The sequence below is a fragment of the Xiphophorus hellerii genome, chromosome 22 (genome assembly GCF_003331165.1).
Source record: "Xiphophorus hellerii strain 12219 chromosome 22, Xiphophorus_hellerii-4.1, whole genome shotgun sequence".
Taxonomy (NCBI): Eukaryota; Metazoa; Chordata; class Actinopteri; order Cyprinodontiformes; family Poeciliidae; genus Xiphophorus; species Xiphophorus hellerii.
The window spans coordinates 10,957,394-10,979,206 of NC_045693.1; the positions used below are offsets into that span (position 1 = coordinate 10,957,394).

The window sequence follows — 21,813 nt, forward strand, 5'->3', positions numbered from 1 at the left end:
TATTATTCAATAGTTGTGAAGCAGAAGTAAAGGATGAACAGCTACCGTAATGTGCAACCAGCTGCCTCATGGAAGTGGCAAACAGAGTCCATCTTTACTAACTCTGGAAGATCTTCAGAGAGGGTTAGCTCAGGTGGGATGATCTGTTGTGCATTGCGCAATTGCAACTTTTAGGGAAGAGATGCAAGATGTCATGTAGGAGACTTGTGAAAGAAGGTGAGACTAAAATGTGACTTTTCAGCCAATGTGCAAAAATATGTGTTGAAGCACGGCAGCGATGGCATCATACTGTGGAGTGACTTTCTTCAACTTAGGGAAGGCAGACTCTTGACACCAGTCTAAATAGCAGTGCACTAGAAAATAAGGTTTTCTATCAAACAACCCACAACACCTGGGTTTGGTCAGCAGCTGATGCTCCAACTATGATCCTTTTCTAACCCGGTGAAACACAATGTCTGTTAAGATCCCAAAGTCTGGAACCTTTTCAATGTCATCCATGGTTTTATTTCCAAATGGCACTTATGCAAAGGAAAACTTGTCTCCTTTGTTTAGAATGATAAATAGGCTGTTTTATATATTTTCCAGGCATTATGCCATTTTATAGCACAATCAAGTAACTAAGTTACTTTCAGTTGATATAAAAATGCTGTATATAACAAATATGGCAAAAAAAATGTTTACTTTGTAGTTAGACACCTTGAAATTGGACCTCTGTCTCTTCAAGAAACTCTTGGTCTTTCTGAAACACTGCTTTCACCGCTCCTCTATTAACACTTTAACAACATTTTTACCGGTGTTGCACTGAGAAGTCCCTCACATAATGAACTCATCAGACTCACAGTTGCACCTGGTGTTTGCTAACTTTTCCTGACTAGTCTGAAGGAGCTGAGTGGGGGAGTCGTCGGTGGAGGGGTGCTCTGTAATGTGCAAACTTGGAAACTTGGAAACTGCAGCCTGAGGAGGAGGTTTGTCCGAGGAGGAGGCCAGAGGTCCAAACATGTGTTTTGCACAGCTGAATGGTTGCCACAGGAAAGTAAAGAATTTCTCAAATATGCATAAAAGAATCACAGTAACACTATGTATATTTTTGATGAGGGAGTAACATCATACCAACATAAGAAGCTCAACAAGTCAATTTCACATAATACTGCCCCCTTAAGAACATCCAACTCTATCTGACACTCTGCCTTCAGCACATCATAAATGGAATGCTCCTCCAATAAGCCGTTTACAACTATTCTTAGAAACTTTTGACTAAGAAGTTCCTATGATAAGCTCAGCAGACTCGCAGTTCCATTAGGTGTTTGCTAATTGCTACTGCTCTGTGAGGCAGAAGCTCGTCTGGAGGCTGCAGCTCAAAAGAGGAGCTTTGTGCCCCATATGGCTGCTGCAGGAGATTCAAGGGTTCCTTAAACATGCATAAAAGAATCAAATCAGGTATGTTTTATCAAGACTTATCAAGGTAGTCTGTGTTTAAGGCTATGGTTTGGTCAAGAGATCTATGAGATGGAAAAGGACTGAGATTGGTAGGACCAGAGAACAACTCCAGTCATTAAAAGCTACTATTCTTTATTTTTTAAAATGTTTCCGTGTTTCAATACACCTGCATGAATGGTTCACTCCAGGTCTCTACAGAACTTAATGACATACTGAGGAGGGAATGTAGACATGAGTTCAGTTTTGTTGGAGACATCTCAAACAAGAAAAGCACCGAAGGACTCGAGCTGAACACCCTTGATGTAAGGTTGTGGGGATAGTGACTAAAAACAAGACAATCATAAAAGAAAACCTGTAAGAAACTGGAAAGAATTAGTTCTAAACACACATTCAAGGCCACAACGGGGAGGTTCTGGATCTATTGTTACTTGGACAGTCGTTAGTGGTGCTCAGGAGACAACTTAATATCAAACTGGTCTGGCTGCACAAGAAGATCCATCCTTGTTTGTTCTATTTGTTTGTGTGATGGACTGGCGACTTGTCCAATGCAAATACTTTTGCAAGGCACTGCGTATCTCTGTGTGTGTTTTCAGATAAGGTCATAGAATACCATTTGAAGTCTACTAGAGCTTGACCAAAAGCTTTGAATCCAGCAGGCTGGAGGGAAGAAGAACTGGTGTCAAGGGAGGGCAAAAAGAAGAGTACTCCAGAGTCACAGGCGGAAGGAGGGGGGGTGGGATGCTGTTGTTTGTTTCTTTTTGACCTCATAGGATACTTAAAGGAAGAAAAAAAGGAAAAAATCTTCTGATCCTGCCAAATACAGCTTGACCTCGTGTCTTTCATGGTGCGTCTCAGTTGTTTGGCTGCTTCAAAGTATTCCTCTTCCTGCTTTATTCTCTCCTGCATGCCCCCCACCTCCTCTTCCTCCTCTTCTTCCTCTTCAGAGTGCAGTGCTGGGATAGCGAGGGCACTGGAGGGGACAGTAATGACTAACTCTGTAAAGGTAATGATAAAGTACAGATGCTTTAGACTCCACTCTGGCTAGAGGCACTGGGGGTAAGAAAATTACAGTCATCTGTGTGTGTGTCGGTGTGTGTGAGAATGAGAGGTAAAGGGTGGAGAAAGACAAAGAGACAAGAACAGAGAGCGTTTCAGTCAGACGGGAGACGGGGACAGACATGATTCATCGCCCTGCCAGATGCTATAGCGATCCGCCGCTGTACATCTCTCCTCTTTGACCCGTCTCTGGTCAGCGCCTCTCGTCTTCCCAGCCTGTCACCTTTTCCCACATTCCCTCCCATCTCCATCCAGGGCTGCCAGATTGGGAGACTTTCCACCCAATTGGGTTGCTTTTGAACACGAACTGGAAAAAGCAGCTTTGGCTGGGTTGTTAAGAGTTTGGGCTGCTTTTCACAACATTTTGCGTTTTTTTTAGAAAGCGTTCAGATGAACATTATTTTGAAACAATAAAACAATTGTGTGCCTTTTGACTCCAGACATTCCAGTGCAACATCATAATTTAAAAGCAGATAGTGCCACAAAACATTCAAGTCTCATTGTGTTCAAAGAGTGAAGTCCTAATGGTATCTGGTCAGAATATAAGAAAGGACAACCAAAAGTGTTGGAAATTGTCACAAGTAGAGGACATATGAGATTGTGTATAGACATATATATGACTGTATCTAGCGCTATAAACTTGTTTTTCATAAAAGGTTGAGATTTTGGCCTTTTTTTTGGAGTTGGGTGGGTTTTACGTTATGTTTGGGATGGAAACTGTCAGATCTGGCAACTCTGTCTCCATCCCTAATGTTTCCTTCCGTCTCCCAGCTGGACCAGGCCGCACAATGGAAGGGACCGCCTCACCTACGGTCGAATTTAGCATGCATAAATAGAGTGAGAATGGTGCGCAATAAGCATGGGTTGTCATCTCCAGTGTGGCTGCGTGTGTGCGTGTTCACATGATTGTTCTCTGAGAGGAAGAATAGCGAGAAGCCAGTGTTTGGTGTCTATCTGTCTGTCATTAGAGTAATAAAAGACTTGCTGTGCTGCACAGCGAGGAGTTCGCGTCTTTAAGGCTCCTCTGTTTTGCGCAAATTGCCAGCTGCTGAGCTGTGATGGATGTTTGTATGCTGGCTCAAAATCACAGGTTCTGCTTTAAACTCCTGGCTCCATTATGTTACAGTGAGACATGTCGGGCCGACTGAGACAGAACTTGTTTTTCTGTTTGTGTCTCCTACCTCTGTTATCCAAAAGTGTTCTTATTTTAATTAAACTGTGCACTCCTGCAGGGCTCAGAAAACACACACACACACACTCATACTGCACAGTGTGGGAACATGCAGACCTCTCCTCCCATCTAGTCTCTTCCTCTCCTGCCCGTCATGCCTGAAGACTGACAGGCTGTGTTTTCAGCCGATGTTTGAACACGGACCGATCAATGCCGGACAAAAAGAAAAGGAGCGAGGGTGAGGGGCGTGGGGGGCTATGGTGGGGGAAACACAATTGGTTATTGACAAAGATTTCAGAGTCTGAAAGAGTGGGGGCGACGGCTTAGTGAAGGGAGAGAGGAGGGGAGGATCACGAGAGGCGCTGATTGCAGTTCACGTGCATTGTTAAGCATTGGGTTGAGATGTGTTAACTGTCCAAGTTGTTTGTGCTCAGTTGCATTTACACCTACTTCCTCGATTGTGTTTAATTCAGCAGGGCGGACTCTGGCCAGGGTAGGAACAGAAAACGGCTACTTTGACTGATGTGGGCATAGGCGGAAAACCCGGGGGGGACACAGGGGACAAGATCCCCCCTTCATAATGGTGTCCCACCCCAAAAAAATCATTGTAAATACAAATAAAGTTTTGACCCTTTGCAACTACGCCACTTAATCACGTGAGATCCCTGGACGGACATCGAACGTCAGGGGCGAGAGTATTGAACAGAGCAACTGCGATTGTTTTCCCAAGTGTTTTTTGCCAGTATAGCCACTACTTATTCAAGTGAAGCTAATTTATCTGTGGAAGTAGGTCACCTAGTAGGTGGCTCATAGGCAGCAGACTTTACAAAAGTTAGAAATAGCTAGCTCAAAAATGGACCCATACCTTGTCACTCCTGACTTGTCTGTTGATTTGATCAAATCACCAACCACTATAAATCTAAAGAGTTTTTGCTTTAGACTTCTGACTTTGATGGACTGAAGTAGAAATTAAAGCATGGTGCAAATATATTCTGTTAGATGTAATCATAAAGGTGTAGCATTGTCACATTTCCACCTGATACCATTGTTGAAATTGCTGGGTGAACATAGAAAATCATGCATATACGTAGAATACGAACTTATACAGAACAAGACTACCACTATTACGTTTAATAAAATTATTTAATATGCTGAAGACTCACTCTTACGAGATAAGTCACAAAGGAGCAGCTCTACCATGAATATTAGACAAAACCTTTCAGTTTCTAAATGTGCAAAACAGGTAGAAATGTATTATTAATTTTGCAAGTCACTAAACGTTAATGCATTTTGATTTTCTTCTGGTGCCCTGCATTGCACAACTCTCAGTGATAAGGATGCATAGTATTTGTATTCTCCTGCCATATGTTGTGGGACTGTGTACAAATCAATCAGGAATGGGTAGAGAGATGTTATTTGCACAGCCTGTCCTGAAATCATCAAAATTCTTGAAATGTAATTGCTTTGGTACTCTCTTTGAGTGAAAATCATTCACTTTTCAGCTTTAAAGCTTTCCGATTATTTTCAGAGAACCCGAAGTGAAAACAGTTGAGTGCTCTGACTCATTCTGACATGCAGTTATTTTCACATACAGTCGTGCCTTTCTGTCAGTCTAGACTATAATCACTGATCTAACGTCTAACATTGTTATGTTTTTTATTGTTCTTGTGTTGTGCAGATGTAAAACTTTGTAGTGTTTCTTATAATACCTTGCAAGGTGCATATGAGTAGCTATTGCACTACCTAAAGTAGGAAGTGGAAAACACATTTTCAGTTTTAGAAATCAAATAAATTTTATTTACTTTTGCACTGCAGGAACCAAGGCAGATGCTATATATATATATATATATATATATATATATATATATATATGTATATATATATATATATATATATATATATATATATATATATATATATATATATACAGTATATATATATATACAGTACAGACCAAAAGTTTGGACACACCTTCTAATTCAATGGGTTTTCTTTATTTTCATGACTATTTATAAGGCAAGAAATCCCACTTATTAACCTGACAGGGCACACCTATGAAGTGAAAACCATTTCAGGTGACTACCTCTTGAAGCTCATCAAGAAAATGCAGAATGTGTGCAAAGTAGTAATCACAGCAAAAGGTTGCTACTTTGAAGAAACTAGAATATAAGGGGTATTTTCAGTTGTTTTACACTTTTTTGTTTAGTGCATATTTCCACATGTGTTATTCATAGTTTTGATGCCTTCAGTGTGAATCTACAATGTCAATAGTCATGAAAATAAAGGAAAGTCATTGTATTAAAAGGTGTGTCCAAACTTTTGGTCTGTACTGTATATATATATATATATATATATATAGTTTGTTTTTGCCTATTTGCTGGTTGACACTTTTTCTATAAGCTAAGTGCGAATGTACGGTGAAGCTAACTAAAACTAAAAGATAAGTAAACAGACTTTTAAACCAGTCAGTCTTATCAAAATATTTGCCAAAAGGAATAGTTCAGGACCTGAGCCTGGGAACTAGCAGGAAGAGAGTTCACTTCAAATACATGGGCTTTGTTTTTCTTTTTTGGTTTTTACTGTAATTTGTAAATAATAGGCTATACAGGCATATGTGTATATGTGTGCCTGGGTCACATTGTGTGTATTTGTCCTTGTGTGGGTCAGATGCGATGTTTCTGTGTGGTGTTCATGTGATCTGCATTTGTGTAGTGGTGATGGTGGTTTTGTGCGCCACACACACGATGAACGCTGAGGACGTGGTTGTGTTCATGTGGGTCAGGTGCGGTGATGGTTTTTGTGTGTTCCTCCGATAATATTCGGCAGGCCTCCCTGGTCTCACACACTCTCAGTTTCTCTTTTATTGTCGCCCTCAGTGTCATGTCTGTCTTACTCTTGATCTTGTGCAGTCATCTTCATCATACAGCAGTTCAGCCTTTCGACAAACTGCATACTAGCTATATAGTGTGAAAAAAGTAGCGACTTATAGCCTAGAAATTACTGTAGTATTTCTGATTCCAGTCTGTTACAGATTTTATAGTTTCTGGTAGTTCTTCTGTCATGAGGCAGCTTTAGACTCCAGAAGCGATTTTCAGACCTATATTTATCTCCATCCATTTTCAGTGCTGCTACCAGGGTGAAAACAGATTGGCTATGAGCAGAAATTTACCAAACGAAACGATCATGGAAGAGAAGCAGCACTCTTGATGAGACTTTGAAGCTTCAGGGTGAAGCTTTGTGGAGCTAAGTGTTTTTAATTTGAAAAATATCCACAACATAGAGTTTAATATGTTCTCCTTGTTCATGTGTGGTTTCTGTCTGGGTACTCCACCTTCCTTCTATAGGTCAATTGGTGTCTCTAAATTGCCATTAGGTGTGAGTGTGTATGAAATGACTGCTGGAGTATATATATATATATATATATATATATATATATATATATATATATATATATATATATATATATATATATATGTATATACTGTATATATGTATATGTACAGTATATATATATAATATTTATGTCAGTCGTAAAATCTTCACTGATTGTCAAATCTAATTGGTAGTTCAGGCACAAAATTAATATGTCAACTTCTGAGTGCATCCCTTGTAATAATCCCCAGTTTTACAATCACTTACTGACAGAAAGCGTGAAAATGTTTGTGTTTTTGATGGAGATAATCTGTCCTGCTGCTGTGGCTTTCTCCGGGCACCCTTGTACTTTCTGACAGAAAGTGACTGTAAGCTGACTGCAGATGAAAGGCATCTTTTCACAGGTAAGAAGTGAACTGTAAGTTCAGAAATTGGCTGAGGAAGAAGTACATGTGAGCCAGACTTTTCAAAGACAGAGGTGGAAATAGGATGATGGGTTCATCCTGGTTTAAGCCTGGAAAAGCTGTTGACCTTCCATGTATCCTGCAGTGGAGCTCCAAGCTTTGTGGAGCTTCTCCTTCAGCCTTTCAGAGCACAGCCAGACAGAATCTATTCATGGGAATAGTGGCACACAATAGCTGAAGATGGCATCTTACTTTCTGGGTAGTTTCTCTTGTACTCTGTTAGCAAAGTGACCAGGTTGGGCTTGATGCTTTCAAAAAACTGAGCTCTGCAAATTTGCCTGGTTTTAAATCGGCTGTTTGCTCACACACCTCTTTATCCACAGAGTGTAGCAAATGAGATTTAGGAACTGTGAGACTGCTGTGTAAGAGAGGCAGAGCTATTATTTGTGTTTATTTCCATCTGTGTGTGCGTGTGTGTGTTTACGATAGAGGAGGAAAATGGGCTGAGTGGAATGAATATGCCCGTAGGTTTTTGGAAACCTCCTGTCTGGAGCTGATGCTGTCAGTCTGCGCCAGTCTTCCACTTAATGCTTATTGAATTCAGATCATTTTCATGTGCTGAAGCAAGTTTTCTGCTGGAAGGTCAGCGGTATTTAAAATTTATAACCTAGATTAGGCTAAAGGGAAAGTGATGATAATAGCTCAAAGAAAGACAACATTAAGCTATTCAATAAATGTAAAAAAAAAAAAAAAAGAGCCACTAGGTAAACTGAACTTTTGAGACACGCATAAAAAGTGCATTAGTTTGCAGTTCAGGTCAGAAGTTAACATACACCCATCTTGAATCTGTCATACTGATTTTGTTCTTTTATACTTAAAATGCAGTTTTTTTCAGGGTGAAATTATTTTTAACAAAAACCAAGTTTGTAGTTTTGTAGATTTTCACTCATCCATACTAACACACACCGACTTGTATTTATTTTAGAGCTGAAGCAATTATTCAGATGAATCGTGATTAATCAATTATTGAAATAATCGCCAACTAATTAAGTAATTGAATATCATTAACTGGAGTATAAAAGGCTGAAGTCTCCAAAATATACCATTTGCTTAGAGAACAACACACTAAGAGCAGGAAGGACAAAACTGTAAAAAAAAAAAAAAAAAACTATCTACACTTTGCATGTAAGATGAAAAACCGTATTTGTAAATATGTTCCACCAAGAACTCAAGTTTCAGCTTCATCTGGTCTAATATTGCATAAAATGAAAAATCTGCAAATGTGTCAATAACTGTTAGCTGCAGCTGTAATTTGTTTAAATGTCCCTTAGAAACTCACCTTCCAGAGATGGTGTATTTAAACTTGTGAGCAGAACTGTGCATTAACCTCTCCTATGATGAACCCCAGCAGCCATCAATAAGTGGGATCTACCCATCTTTATTAGGGTGAAAAAGTCTGGCTGAAGAGGTCAGAAAATCTCTGTCCTTGCCGCCAGAAGAGTCTTGGCAGCGCTGCCTGGAGTGATGTGTCACCTCGGAAATGTCAGGGGATAATGTGAGATCAACGGGACCTATATGTGAAAGGTCAGCGGCTCTGCTCTTCAGCCGAGAAGTGCGGACTCTTCCAGGGAGACCAAAGCAGGAGGCCTCCCTTGAACAGATTGGTGTCGATATGTGGAACCAAAAATGTCACCACTTATGATGCACACTGTCAACACCTTAAATGGCTTCCCAAAATACACCTTGGAAAATACAGTTGGATTGAGAATCACCAGATAAGCTGCTGCACATTTACTGCCTCCAGATTTGCTGAGTTTTTTTTTTTTTTTTAATTTCCTGCATTTCTTATAGGATGTTGAGACTGAATAACATCTGGCATGTGTTTTTTTTTTTTTGTTTTTTTTTTCTCAGAGAGCAGCGACTACAGCGAAGCCGAGGTTCTGCCCGACTCCTTCCCGTCAGCTCCAGCGGAGCCCCTGCCGGAGTTCCTGCTGGAACCCGAAGACGCCTTCATCGTGAAGAACCGTCCGGTCCAGCTGCGCTGCCGGGCGTCGCCGGCCACCCAGATCTACTTCAAATGTAACGGCGAGTGGGTCAATCAGAACGACCACGTCACCAGGGAGAGCCTGGACCAGCTCACAGGTATGCAGGTATTCAAAACGTGAAGAACTGTAAACACAGCTACACACACAGTAATGTCACCTTGTATTATACAGAGATAAACATCAAACTTAATTACCAACATCATTTTCAGCTATATAATCCATTAGGTCCTTTAGGATTTAATGTGCGCGTTAACTGCTTCTGGCATTCAGCCACTGCATAATTTACATGCACTGTGAAATATTTGCTTCAGTGGTTTCCCTCCCTCTGCCCTCTCTGCGCAGGTCTGGTAGTGAGGGAAGTGGACATCTCCGTGTCGCGGACCCAGGTGGAGGAGCTGTTCGGCCTGGAGGACTACTGGTGCCAGTGTGTGGCCTGGAGCTCGGCTGGCACAACCAAGAGCAACCGTGCCTACGTTCGCATTGCATGTCAGTATCAAGGCTGTCAGTCCTTGTATGAAACACAGAGAAAGAAAGGAGACGTTCCAGATTTTCTGCTTGTTGTATGTGTCAGCTTAAGCATAAATGCAAATAAATTGGCTGCAGCATCCCGCCGCTGTCCCCCCATGGAAATATATGCTGCGGTTTGATTGACAGGTTGCATGTTTATGAGGGTATGGAGTGAAAAATGCGATTCAGTGATGGAGGCTTTGCATAGCATGTGAGAGTTTGTGTGGCAGACAGAGTCACCAAGAAAGGCTGCGTGTCAGTCACAGTACGCTTGTCGCCCCCTGTAGACCTGAGGAAGAACTTCGAGCAGGAGCCCCTCGGGAGGGAAGTGCGGCTGGAGCAGGAGGTGCTGCTGCAGTGTCGGCCCCCGGAGGGCATGCCTGCTGCGGAGGTAGACATTTCTCTCCTCATCAACGTTACCTTAACATGTTCTCTTAAATGTTGTTTATCTCTTGGGGAAATATTTACACCTTCTTTTGCAGCTATCTGACATCATGGCAATAAAAGATCTCTTTTATTGGCATATACGTTATTACATGCTGTTTCTTCAGCAACACATCAGGTAGACTTTATGTTCTTGGACTAAAGTAATAGAACAAATGTTCATATGTGATATAAAACACTTGAACAGGGAAATAATTTCTGTTCATCTCAATAAATTAGAATATCATCAAAAAGTAGAGTTATGGATTTGAGTTAAGAAGTCATAGAACACTGAGTCAATGACTCAGGACTGCAGTGTGACTTGAGAGAAAAATTTGATATAATTTTATTATATATAGGAGACAAAACAGAATAGAAAATTATGTGGGCTTAAAACTAAAGTAGCCAGCCAACAAACCTCTGCTGACAATTAAACTTACACATATTGCTGGATGAAAGCTAGTAAAGGAACTAATGTTTACCTAATGTCAGCTTATATTTTTTGTAATTTAATCATGGATCCTGAATGTCCCATAGAAAGCTTATGTAGTTTTGTCAAGAGGCAGATGAGACACCAGACCTCACAATACAATCAAGCTGAAAGCCACTTTCAAAGAAACATGGGCTTTTTTAATTCCTCAGCAGAACCACAGGCTCATCACGTCCATGCTACGCCACATTGATGCAGTAATTCATGCAAAACAAGACTCAACCAAATCTTAAGTGCATATAATATACTGTATGCGGACATAACTTTCAGTAGGTTGACATTTCTTCATTTAAAATCATATTTTATTGGTTTTCTGTAATTCACTAAGAAACTGAATTTGACTTTTCACTGTCAGCCGAACCAAGAAATAATTTAAAAATGTACAAATGTAAACATTAGAATTCTAATTTTTCAATTAAGTTTATCAAATAAAATCAATTGCAAGTCAATTTAATTGACTGCACCTGTATATGGAAAGCAGCCATTTGATTAGAGAGGGGCTTAAAGCTGGAATTTGAGAATCAACACAAACCAACAGACTTTCTATCCTCAGACAGAATGATAAAGTTTCAGAAGTGTTTGATCATCACCGTGTGTTGTGGAGTCTTAATACCCTGCAGGTTTATCGTGTTTACTGAGCGGCTCTGTGGATGGCGTGCTGAGTCATGTTACTGCATAAACACCTGCTGATTTGTGCAGTTTATTTTAGGAACTTTCAACTTAAAGTATTAAAGAAATTAATTTGATTATTTCAGTTTTTAACCTTATTATCCGTCTCTTTTAATAACTGTTGATAAACGATATCAGTAATTGATATTCTTCTTCCCGTGCATCATTTAAAGGTGGACTGGCTGAAGAATGAGGATATCATTGATCCGTCACAGGATTCCAATTTCCTGATCACTATTGATCACGACCTGATCATCAAACAGGCCAGACTCTCAGACACGGCAAACTACACGTGTGTGGCGAGAAATGTGGTGGCCAGACGGCGGAGCAGCACAGCCACTCTCATTGTTTATGGTAACTTAAGCTGCACCACATGTTTGTCTTTTTCATTTCTCAAACCTCATCTCACTCATCTTTGATTGTTTATCCAAAACTTTGATTCGTGGAGTCGAGGAGCATTTGAGGTAATTGTGTCACCATAATCACTCCTGTGTTCCTTGATTTAGCAGTAACATAAAACACTTTTATTTAATTTTATCTATATTTATGTACAGTTGAAATCAGATATTTAGGTGCATCGTATCAAAAATAGTGTTTTTTTTTTCTCTCTGTGTGACATCAAAATAGACCAATAAAAGTGTTATACACAGTTACTTAATTTAGTGTAATCGCCTTTCAAACAGTATGATTTTGAACGTTTTGGCTTTCCTTCCACAAACTTCTCACAATAGTTTGCTGTGATTTTGGACAATTCCTCCTCATAGAAATGTTTTAACTGCGTCAGGTTTATCAGCTGCCTCACGCTCACAATGTTTTTTAACAGACTGGGATCGGGGCTTTCTGATGGTCACTTGACAAAATATTGAACTTTGTAACTAACTTGGTGGGATTATTAGTGTCACTAATAATGTAATAGTAATGCACCAGTCTCTCCTGCTGCAAAACATGATGCTGCCACCTCCATACATGACAGTTGGAATGGTATTTTTAGGCTTACAAGCTTCCCACTGTTTCCCCCAAATATAACAGTAGCTGCGTTTCCATTACAAATGTACGCAAAACTTTGTCAATATTCCACTACTGTTGAAAAACACAATTTTACAATTGCGCTGTTTCCATTAAATAAGAAACACAATTAAAATCACATGCGAATAAGTTTGTTAAAGCGAAAAGCCATTGAAAAACATGCCGTGGTCCTTCAACTGTTTCTTGTTGTCTTCTTCTTGTGCCAGTGGCAACATCCAGTTATTGATTATGTGACTCCTGTGTTGCAAAAAAAGTGTTTCCATTGGAGTTTTGCCAAATAATCCAATTTCGATACAGCCATAAAACCACCTCATCCTATTTCCGAAACTTTCTATTGAAAAATGGGAGTTTTTCCAAAATTGGCATGTTTCCACTAAGCCAATATATTTTCAAAATATCAAATTACACAATTCAATGATCTATGGAAATGCAGCTACTGATTTTTATGACCAAACACTTTATCATCAAATCTTAAGACATGTCTTCAAAAATGAAGGTCTTTGTCCCTGAGTGCACCTGTAAACAATAATCTGGCTTTTTTTAACGTTTCTTTTGGAGTAATAGGCTTCTTCCTCATAAATATAAAGCAGGAAAACTGAGAGGTTTTGCCGTTTGTGTGTCTCTGTGTCAGTTAGCGGAGGTTGGTCTTCTTGGACTGAATGGTCAGAGTGTAACGCTCGGTGTGGGCGTGGCTGGCAACGTCGTACACGCAGCTGCACCAATCCAGCCCCTCTGAACGGAGGAATCTTCTGTGAGGGCCCGCCGGTGCAGAGAGTAACTTGCACCACACTGTGCCCAGGTAAAGAAGAAACCTTTCCAAACTTTTATGTGCTAAAGCCTGAAAAGGCTTCTTACTCAAAACTGTAACTGCTAGAAGAAGGAATACAGTCATTCACCATTATGACCATCTTTGCTTTGCTGTATGTGAAAGCTCCTTTAGATTATGGTTCCTACACACTGTTTAAAAGCATTGAATCAGCTGGGAAAAACTTCCTGGGGCTTCCAGACTCATCTCTGTATTCTGTTTTCTGTGCAGTTTCTGTTCTATGAAAAGCTGAGTTCATTTAAAATGTGTGGCATAGAGACCAAACTTATTCGTTATTTTTTCCAGCTTGACATATGGAAGTTTGCTGATTCTGTGAAATTCTAAACAGCTCAAATTTGTTGAGAGGTAAAAGATAATGCAGATAATATTTAAAACATTATTTTCTGTAAAGGAAGGAAATTGTCATGTAAGGGTGTTCATAATTTTAAAACTTCTGGAAAAGTTTTTTGTGCTGCTGTGCAAGGAGTTAAAATGTGGAAAGTTTTGTGGAGAAGAAGCAATGTTCACATGAAAAACAGTTTAAAATGAGTAAATAACATACAGTCTTTATCAAATTCAAAGAGAAACATAAATTTATTGAATGTTTTGTCACCTGTTTTTATAATTAATATTTAAGTAATATAGCTATATATGTTTAGTTTTCTATTGTTTAAATCTTTGAAATATAATTTACAAGAGAGACCTGTATTGATAAAACAAGCCAAATTACAAACACAGCAACAAAACAAGCAATGAAGAAATTTTGACTCAATTAAATAAGCTAATTAAACATTAATTTAAAATGAGTGGCTCATTTCATGACAATGAGTCACTCAGACTGTAATCATAACTAAAAATCTTAAGATAATAATATCAAAAATGTTATGATGAGAAAACAACCCTAAAATATTGTATTTATATACATAATGAGATAATGAAATATATTGTAAATACCATTTAATTAACATTAAATCCTGCTTTTAGCCTAATGAGATAACTGACACAATGTAACTGTTCAAATGAAAAAAAAAAACTTAAAATAATATAGTAAAACTGCTATCATGACAAAAACATGCTTGTGATTTTGATATCTGAAAACACTGAAACAAGAAAAATGTTATTCTTACAAAACAAGATAATGAATTTTCTGTCACTACAAAGCAAGGTCAGAATTGTTATATATTCATATAGTGGGTATTGAAACTCATCTTGGCAATAAAGCTCAGGTTTTTGTTATCTCAAGTTGATAGTATAAAGAACTCCTATACAGATAAGCAAATAAAATATATATATTTTAATCCACTGGCACATGCACATTTGCAATGTTTTGAGTCTCTTAGTGCAAAGTTTTAGAGCGTTTAATGTTTAGAATACCCTAATCCACAAACATCATTAAAATAGTGAAACCAAATCACACTTTTTTATGTTTGTGTGTTTAAAATGATCTGAAAGTCTGAATAAATGTGTAAGAATCTGGGTAGACTCCAACTCAACAAACTCAGACACTTCCAGCCATTACATTAGATGCCAGGAGAACGTCATGTTCAATCCTCCTCTACCTGGACTAATGGAAATACTGGGCTGTAAAATGACTCACATCTTTGTTGTCCTTCCAGTGGACGGAGGCTGGACAGAGTGGGCAAAGTGGTCCGCCTGTGGGACAGAGTGCACCCACTGGCGCAGTCGCGAGTGCCAAGCCCCACCGCCAATAAATGGAGGGAAGCACTGTAGCGGAAGCATGATGGAGAGCAAAAACTGCACTGAGGGCCTATGTGCAAGAAGTAAGTTATTTTTCTTTTTAAAGTTTCTTGGTTTTTGCATAAATGTGGATCAAAGTAGAAAGTTTTTGCTACTAATGCACCAATCTGAATTTTTGGTCAATTTTCTAGTCTTTGTTTATTGACCTTCCTGCAAAAAACCATTATTTGAAAGAGCAGTCGCTGTGAGACGAGATTCTGCTGTTATGTTACGTCAAAATTCACTCTTCCTTACAATCTTAAGTTATTCGTTAATTTGGTTTGCACAGCTGGGATTACTCAAATGTCTCTGCGTGTATTCCATGTAAAAAGAAGATGCCTATTGTCGGTCCAAATTTTCCAAATAGTAACTTTTTAAGTTCTTTTTAGCCCTCCTGTTATCTACTTAAAATGTTGCTCTCACACAGTCTAAATTAACTGAAACCTTGTTTTACAAGGTTGTGGAAAATTCAACATCCTTTTAACATTTCTGTGTCATCTTTCCCCAAGCACTCAGAGTTTGTCTTCTCAAAATGATCAGATAATTAAAATGTTGTCACAACAAAACAAGCTTAAGGTCTCATCATCTCAAAATAATGTCCAATCCTCCTCTACCTGGATGATGTCATTAGCTGAAAACAAACTTTCTAGCATCATGAAATTAAGTTCTTGTAAAACCTTTTTTTTTTATGGTAAACTTGCCAAAAGCTGAAGTTCACCTACCTTGAGATAGTAATAGACAGTGTGTAAAACACATTTTGAACACATCAGCAATTTTCTATTTAATTTAGTTTATTTTTATATGGACTGGCAACACAGGCCATCCCTGTGCACTTCACGAGACAAACAGATCCAGTTTATATGCAGAAATATTCAGTCTAGTTGAACAAAAAGATTTAAAATCAATAACATACATTACAAATTGATCCCCATGATAAAACACTATGGTTTATTTTTGAAACCGGTACAAGGAAGAAACCTCCAGCAGAGCCTTACTCAGTGTGAGCGACTAGCTGCCTTAACTGGCTTTTAAGAAATATAATTCTGAAGGTGCAACTGACATGAAATCATAACCAGATTTAAGTTACGACCCATCCAGTCAACAAATACAAATAAATCAGACTCTAGCTGCCCATAAATTAAGTTTTGTGTAATAAAATGAAATGACACATGAAAAGACAGTCACTGAACTTTATTTACTGCTTTGTAAAAATCTTCTCTTCTAAATGACAGCTTCCAGTCACCTTCCAGTATGAAGGAACTAGTTGCCTGCATTGCACAGGTTTGATCTTGACCCATTCTTCCACAAAAACCTTCATCCAAAAGATTTTCTCCTGGATGCGGGTCAAGTGTTTGGATGGAACATTTAATCAACTTTAGTCTCTTTCTTTGAAACCAGGTGATAATTTCTTTGACTTGTATCAGGGGTCAATGTGCCTTGGTTTCATTTTTATCATCATTTTTATCATATGGCACCATTTTTATCATGACCTCCAAAAACTGTTTATTATTGCATTCAGAGAATTTAATATTGGTTTCATCTAACCAGACTGTTGGAACTGAGAAATTGCAACAGATTTGTTTCCTTCAGCAGTGGAGTCTTGCACAGTGAGAAAGCAATGGAGGATGAGTACATAACTTGTGGCTGGTTTTACTGAAAGGAGTTTAGACTGTCAGCAATGCCATCAGTGTGTTTGGCAGTAATAAGGCTGTGAGGGTCTTCTGGGAGATCACTGGTTTTGCCCATCGTGAGACGTGACACTTTGGTAATGGGAAACCTTTTTATAGGCAGTAGATTGGGACTGAATGTCTGATATTGATTTGCAATAAGGAGCAAAATTGCTTCCTAATTCCTGACAGATTTCAGCTGGTGTCATGTCTTACACAAAATTTAATTTGTGGATATATATAAACCTGTCACAATACACAATTAATCAATTAATCACATGAGGAATTAAAATGAGCCTGATCATTTCTATCCTGATGATTACTATTTCTTTGAAGGGCAATTTTGTATAAAGAGACATCTTGGTCCATTTTATTTACATTTTCTGTTGTTTATATTTCAATTGTTTTGTGTTTTATTTTGGATATTTAAAATATCTTCTAGTTCTAGTGTAAATATTTCTTTATAAAACACATTTTTTTAGAAATGGTCTTAACACGACAATATTATTAATATTTATCATTGTTACTGATGTCTGGTTAGATTTTCATGTCAAATGCACCTTAAGAAATATATATTTTCCTAGAAAAGGTGTGGTGTGTTCAGTACTTTTTTTTACCCTCTGTACTGAAAAGACTATTTCAGTCAGAGCCATAGGTGTCCATTCCCTGAGAGCATGTTTGGTGCTTCAGGTAGCCGTTCATATGATAACTATAAAAATCTCGCCTGCAGTGATTTCTTTGCTCTTAGTTCAGCGTTTTGTAAAGCAAAGCGCATTTCAAAGCTTTCTTTTTGTAAAAAGCAGTTTTCCAGGGGTGTTAGGCCACTAAAGCGCCAACGTTTCGAGAGATGAAAGCAAGACAGACAGATGATTCATGAGGAAAATGTTTAGCTTTATAAAAAGAGAAGGCAACCGCTCCAGATCTAAAAAGCTCAACAAAAAAAAAGGGGAAGTGAAAAGGAAAGCCGGTGCAAGTATGGGCTAAGAGAGCGGATCGAGTGGGAAGTGAGCGTGACACGGCCAAGTTGAAAAATTAGCGCGGAGGAGAGCATATGAGAGTGAGTCAGACTCACTCTGACACCCAATGTGCTGCCCGTGACGAGCTGGGAAGAATCCAACCGACAGCGCATTCGCATCTCACAGTTGCACAACCAAAAAGACAGAGGGATGCATTCAATTCATAGACAAACTTACAAGAAAGTGACAAAACAATAAATCCAACCCAACAGAGAAAGTTCCCTAAAATTGTGAGCATTATTCATTTTGCGAGATGGTACGCACACACAGAGCAGCTCTCTGCTTCAGATCTGTCAGACAAGCGAGCAAGTCCTGACAGAAAGAGGCTTCTTCACAGCTGATCTGTTCTCATTCTCAGGGGAGAATCAGGAAGAAGGTCTCTGAGGTGGTTTTTACGTAAAGGGAACACACAGACTACTGTTCTCCTGATCTGTAAATGTGTAACATGGCAGACTGCAGGTGACATCTTGATTTCCCCTGCATGTTTAAATGATTATTCTGCGGGTCACAAGCTGCTCTGATGAAATTCACATGATCAAATCACCGGCGCTCGGTCCCACATTTCCCCCTCGTCATAAATGTACAATGCTGTGAGACATCTCCACCCGTTGCGCTCATTACATCCCTGCTAGATTCTAATTTCTATTGGACGAAAGATGAACTCCAGGAAACCATTTGGTGCTTTGATGATGCTACAGAGGGAAAGTTATTTGATTTGAGATCTGCTAAGTGACACAATCCTGAACGATGGGTTTGATATTCTTCCGACTGTTCAGTTATGATTCACTGTGGAAGTTACTGCTCCCATTGGGACAGATGTTGAGTTTTTTTTTGTGGGATGAAGGTTATAATTTACCCTGCAGGGGATAGAGAGTGGTCTGCTTAGATCTATAGTGTCTCTTTCTTTGTAGCACACAAATACGAGAGTCATTTTTAAATTACTGATTATTACTTTTTTTGCTCATAAATGAGGTTTTCTTCATTTCTAGTTTTCTATTGCATTAAATTATTGCATCTTTCATTTGCATAACTAGCTCACCCTTTTTATGTTTTTGTTCCCATTCCTTTTGTTTCTTTTTTCTCTCATTCTAACAGATAAAAAGGTCTCAATAGAACATGCGAGCCATCGTAAGTCCACCTTCCACACGATTTTGCTTTCCGCTCTGTTTGTCTTCATCTCCTTTATGTGTTTGAGTGAACATGTGTTCATACATGTTGGGAATCTGAACGTGTGTGTCAACATCTTCTGCGTTTTGTGTCAGCACAGATGCTGCATAGTGAAGACAGGCATCGTCTTCCTGTCCAGCAGAAAAGTTTGATGTTGTTTAGTCTTTTTGAAACAAGTTTTCTACACTGTCTGGGAGCTTTTAGACAAGTTTCATTCAGAAATTTTTCAGGCGTGAAAAAGTATAGGACAAGGAAACAGAGAATGGAGAAACCTCTGGAAGTTTAAATCAGTAAAACGTGGACCCTGTTGAAAAGTTGACCTTAACTTAATCACGTTTCCCTCCTTTACTCTCACTCAAGGCTCAGAGTATTTTCTGGCATTAAAAGATTTGATTTCTCAGTTCATCTGTGACTTGGTTTACATTTGTACTGATGGTAATTCCTCTGGCTTAATGCTATGTGGACTAAGGGGAGAGTAGCTGCAGCAACACACCTAATTCGCTATTGTTCCATTTCTTGTAATAAGTGCAGACGGCTGTCGGATTCGGTTGAGTCGCGCCACGTGAGCAACAGGGCTCCCTTCTGCCAGCTCGCCTGCCTCCGGCTTTCTTCTCCTCCTGCTGAAGAGTCTTTCGCTATGCTTATCTCCCCTCCTCAACACGTACAATGCCTCTCCACAAATCACAACCTTATCTTCCTCCTTCCTGTCCTTTTTGCCAAATTGCTTCTCATCTAGCCCTCTCATCCAGCCTGTCTTACGTCTTCTTGTTTTTTTTTCTGCTTCTTTTTTTTTTCTCCCGCCAACTTTGCTCCTTGTCTTCTTGACTCCTCTCTGCTGTGGTGTGACTGGCTCACGTGCATCTGGTTCTGCCAGAGTTGGGGAGTCTGGGCTAAGCAGGCGGTGCACAGCCCACTGACCAGTCAAAACCAATCACCCAGTAGGGGAGGCTGAGCGAGCTCAACAGGGTGCAGGTGAAGTTCGGGCCAAATAACCCCCCCCACAGCCGACCTCTGTTCGTGATTATTTTTGGGATGAGATGCGTCTCTTCTCGGTAGAAGGAGGCTGTTAATTAATGAGATGATCTCTATTAACCCTTTTCTTTAAACTGAACACGGGGTGCATTTTACCGGTCAGCATGTTGTGAAGAAATGCATGAGAAGTTGTAGCCTGTCTGCGCAAAAATCTATAGCTGTTTGCAAATGTGTTTCTGCTCACAGCCACACTTACAGTCAACATCAGAACATTTTATTCAGATTTTATGTTATAAACCAGCACAAAACAGGTCTTTCTAGTTATGTGTTAGAAACAACAGGTCTCTCTGGAGGACAACAACAGGTTTTTCTAGTTATTTGACCAGTAGCAATCTGAAAAGTGTGGCGTGGATTTTTATTTAGTCCCCCTGCACACTCATGGCCCACTGGGGACAGATTTTTGCTTCAAAATATGATTTGATGGGTCGTTGGAAAAGACTGTTGTTGTGCCAAAAGGAGTTGGCCTGTCACCGCAGCTATTCAAGACTAAAATACAATCTCAATGCTAAACATGCTGCAGCAGCCGAGACGTCCCCAATACTAATATCAGGGTTCACAGTCCTCATTTCTAAAGAAATGTTTTTAAAGAAGTTACATGAGGTTCCTGAAACACTTGAAAACCGAATGTGTATAATCGCACTTTGCACTAATCTGATGGTTGAGTTGTTGAGCTCACATGTCTGTTTATTCAATAATTTAGCAACAATTTTTTTTTTGGAATTGTCAATATATGGTTTCTGATTAAAATGTAATAAATTACGTTCAATAAATTACAGACCCTCCAATTAACCACTAGTTTTGATCAAAAATTATTTTTCTAAAGGTTTCTGTGGCGTTTTTATGGATCGTTCATAAAGTGACAAAGACAGACAGGAAATGTGGACATAGACAGAAGGGTCGAGAATGACGCACAGCAACAGTTTGGCCAGCTGAAGTCAAACCAAAAACCAAAGACTCTGGTGCTCAGGTTATTTCAGGCCATGTGGTTTATGCTCGGAGCATTCTGCCGCCGGCCTTCACTGAGGACTGTTGATATCATCTGCAATCTGTTGTGTTGTAAAATGTTTAGAGGCAGTCAGATTGAGATAACGATGAGCAGAGACCGCTGCTGTCTGCTGGGGGCACAAGGAGCGATTTCAGCAACTGTTAAACTGCCCTGCACACTGACTGACTCTCCTTGTAAAGAAGTGTGGAACTCTTTCAGATCAATCCATTATTTTATTCTTGCATGTTAATTCAGAGGGAAAAAGATATATGATAGAAAATGGTTGCTAACAAAATCACATGTGGTCCAATAACTGGCACTTTTCTTTTTTCTGTGAAATAAATGCACCTGAAACTTTTATTTATATCATTCTATTATAATTTAGTTAGAGTGTTTATGAATTTTTCATTAGTAGCTGATGACTTAATCTTTACAAGACTATTTTTTGATTAATAATTGGATAGTGAAAGGTGTTTAGTATTTTCTTTTTAAAGAATTTGAATCAGGAGAAACTAAAATTTTGCCACTTTAAGAATTCTGGGTAGAACAGACGAGGAAGGTTTTCATCTGAAATGCAAAATGTAGCTGGTTCTCTCAGCTCTCTGGGTTTGGTATATTCGCCAGCAAATATGCCATTTGCTAAAATAAGCAAATGGCATATTTTAGTCTTTAGCATTTTATGCTCCGGGTAACAGACTATTAAATTAGTTGACTTCAGTAATCAATTAATTATTTCAGCCCTGTTTACTTTATCAGGGCTAATATTTTCTTCAGAGTCATTGTATAGTTTCAGCAGGAACTCGA

At 39.1% G+C, this 21,813-nt stretch overlaps 1 protein-coding gene across 2 annotated transcripts in view; it reads left to right on the forward strand.

The window, feature by feature from the left end:
• The window catches only part of unc5b (unc-5 netrin receptor B), a 77,602-nt gene that overhangs the window by 43,788 nt on the left and 12,001 nt on the right, over positions 1 to 21,813 (forward strand). The window contains exons 2-8 of one of the 2 annotated variants that reach the window (XM_032553722.1): positions 9,352 to 9,582; positions 9,828 to 9,971; positions 10,280 to 10,383; positions 11,748 to 11,928; positions 13,232 to 13,399; positions 15,022 to 15,186; positions 18,921 to 18,953. In XM_032553722.1, the coding sequence (XP_032409613.1) occupies positions 9,352 to 9,582; positions 9,828 to 9,971; positions 10,280 to 10,383; positions 11,748 to 11,928; positions 13,232 to 13,399; positions 15,022 to 15,186; positions 18,921 to 18,953 (1,026 nt within the window). The remainder of the gene's footprint in view (positions 1 to 9,351; positions 9,583 to 9,827; positions 9,972 to 10,279; positions 10,384 to 11,747; positions 11,929 to 13,231; positions 13,400 to 15,021; positions 15,187 to 18,920; positions 18,954 to 21,813) is intronic. The other variant, XM_032553723.1, reaches the window with a different exon arrangement.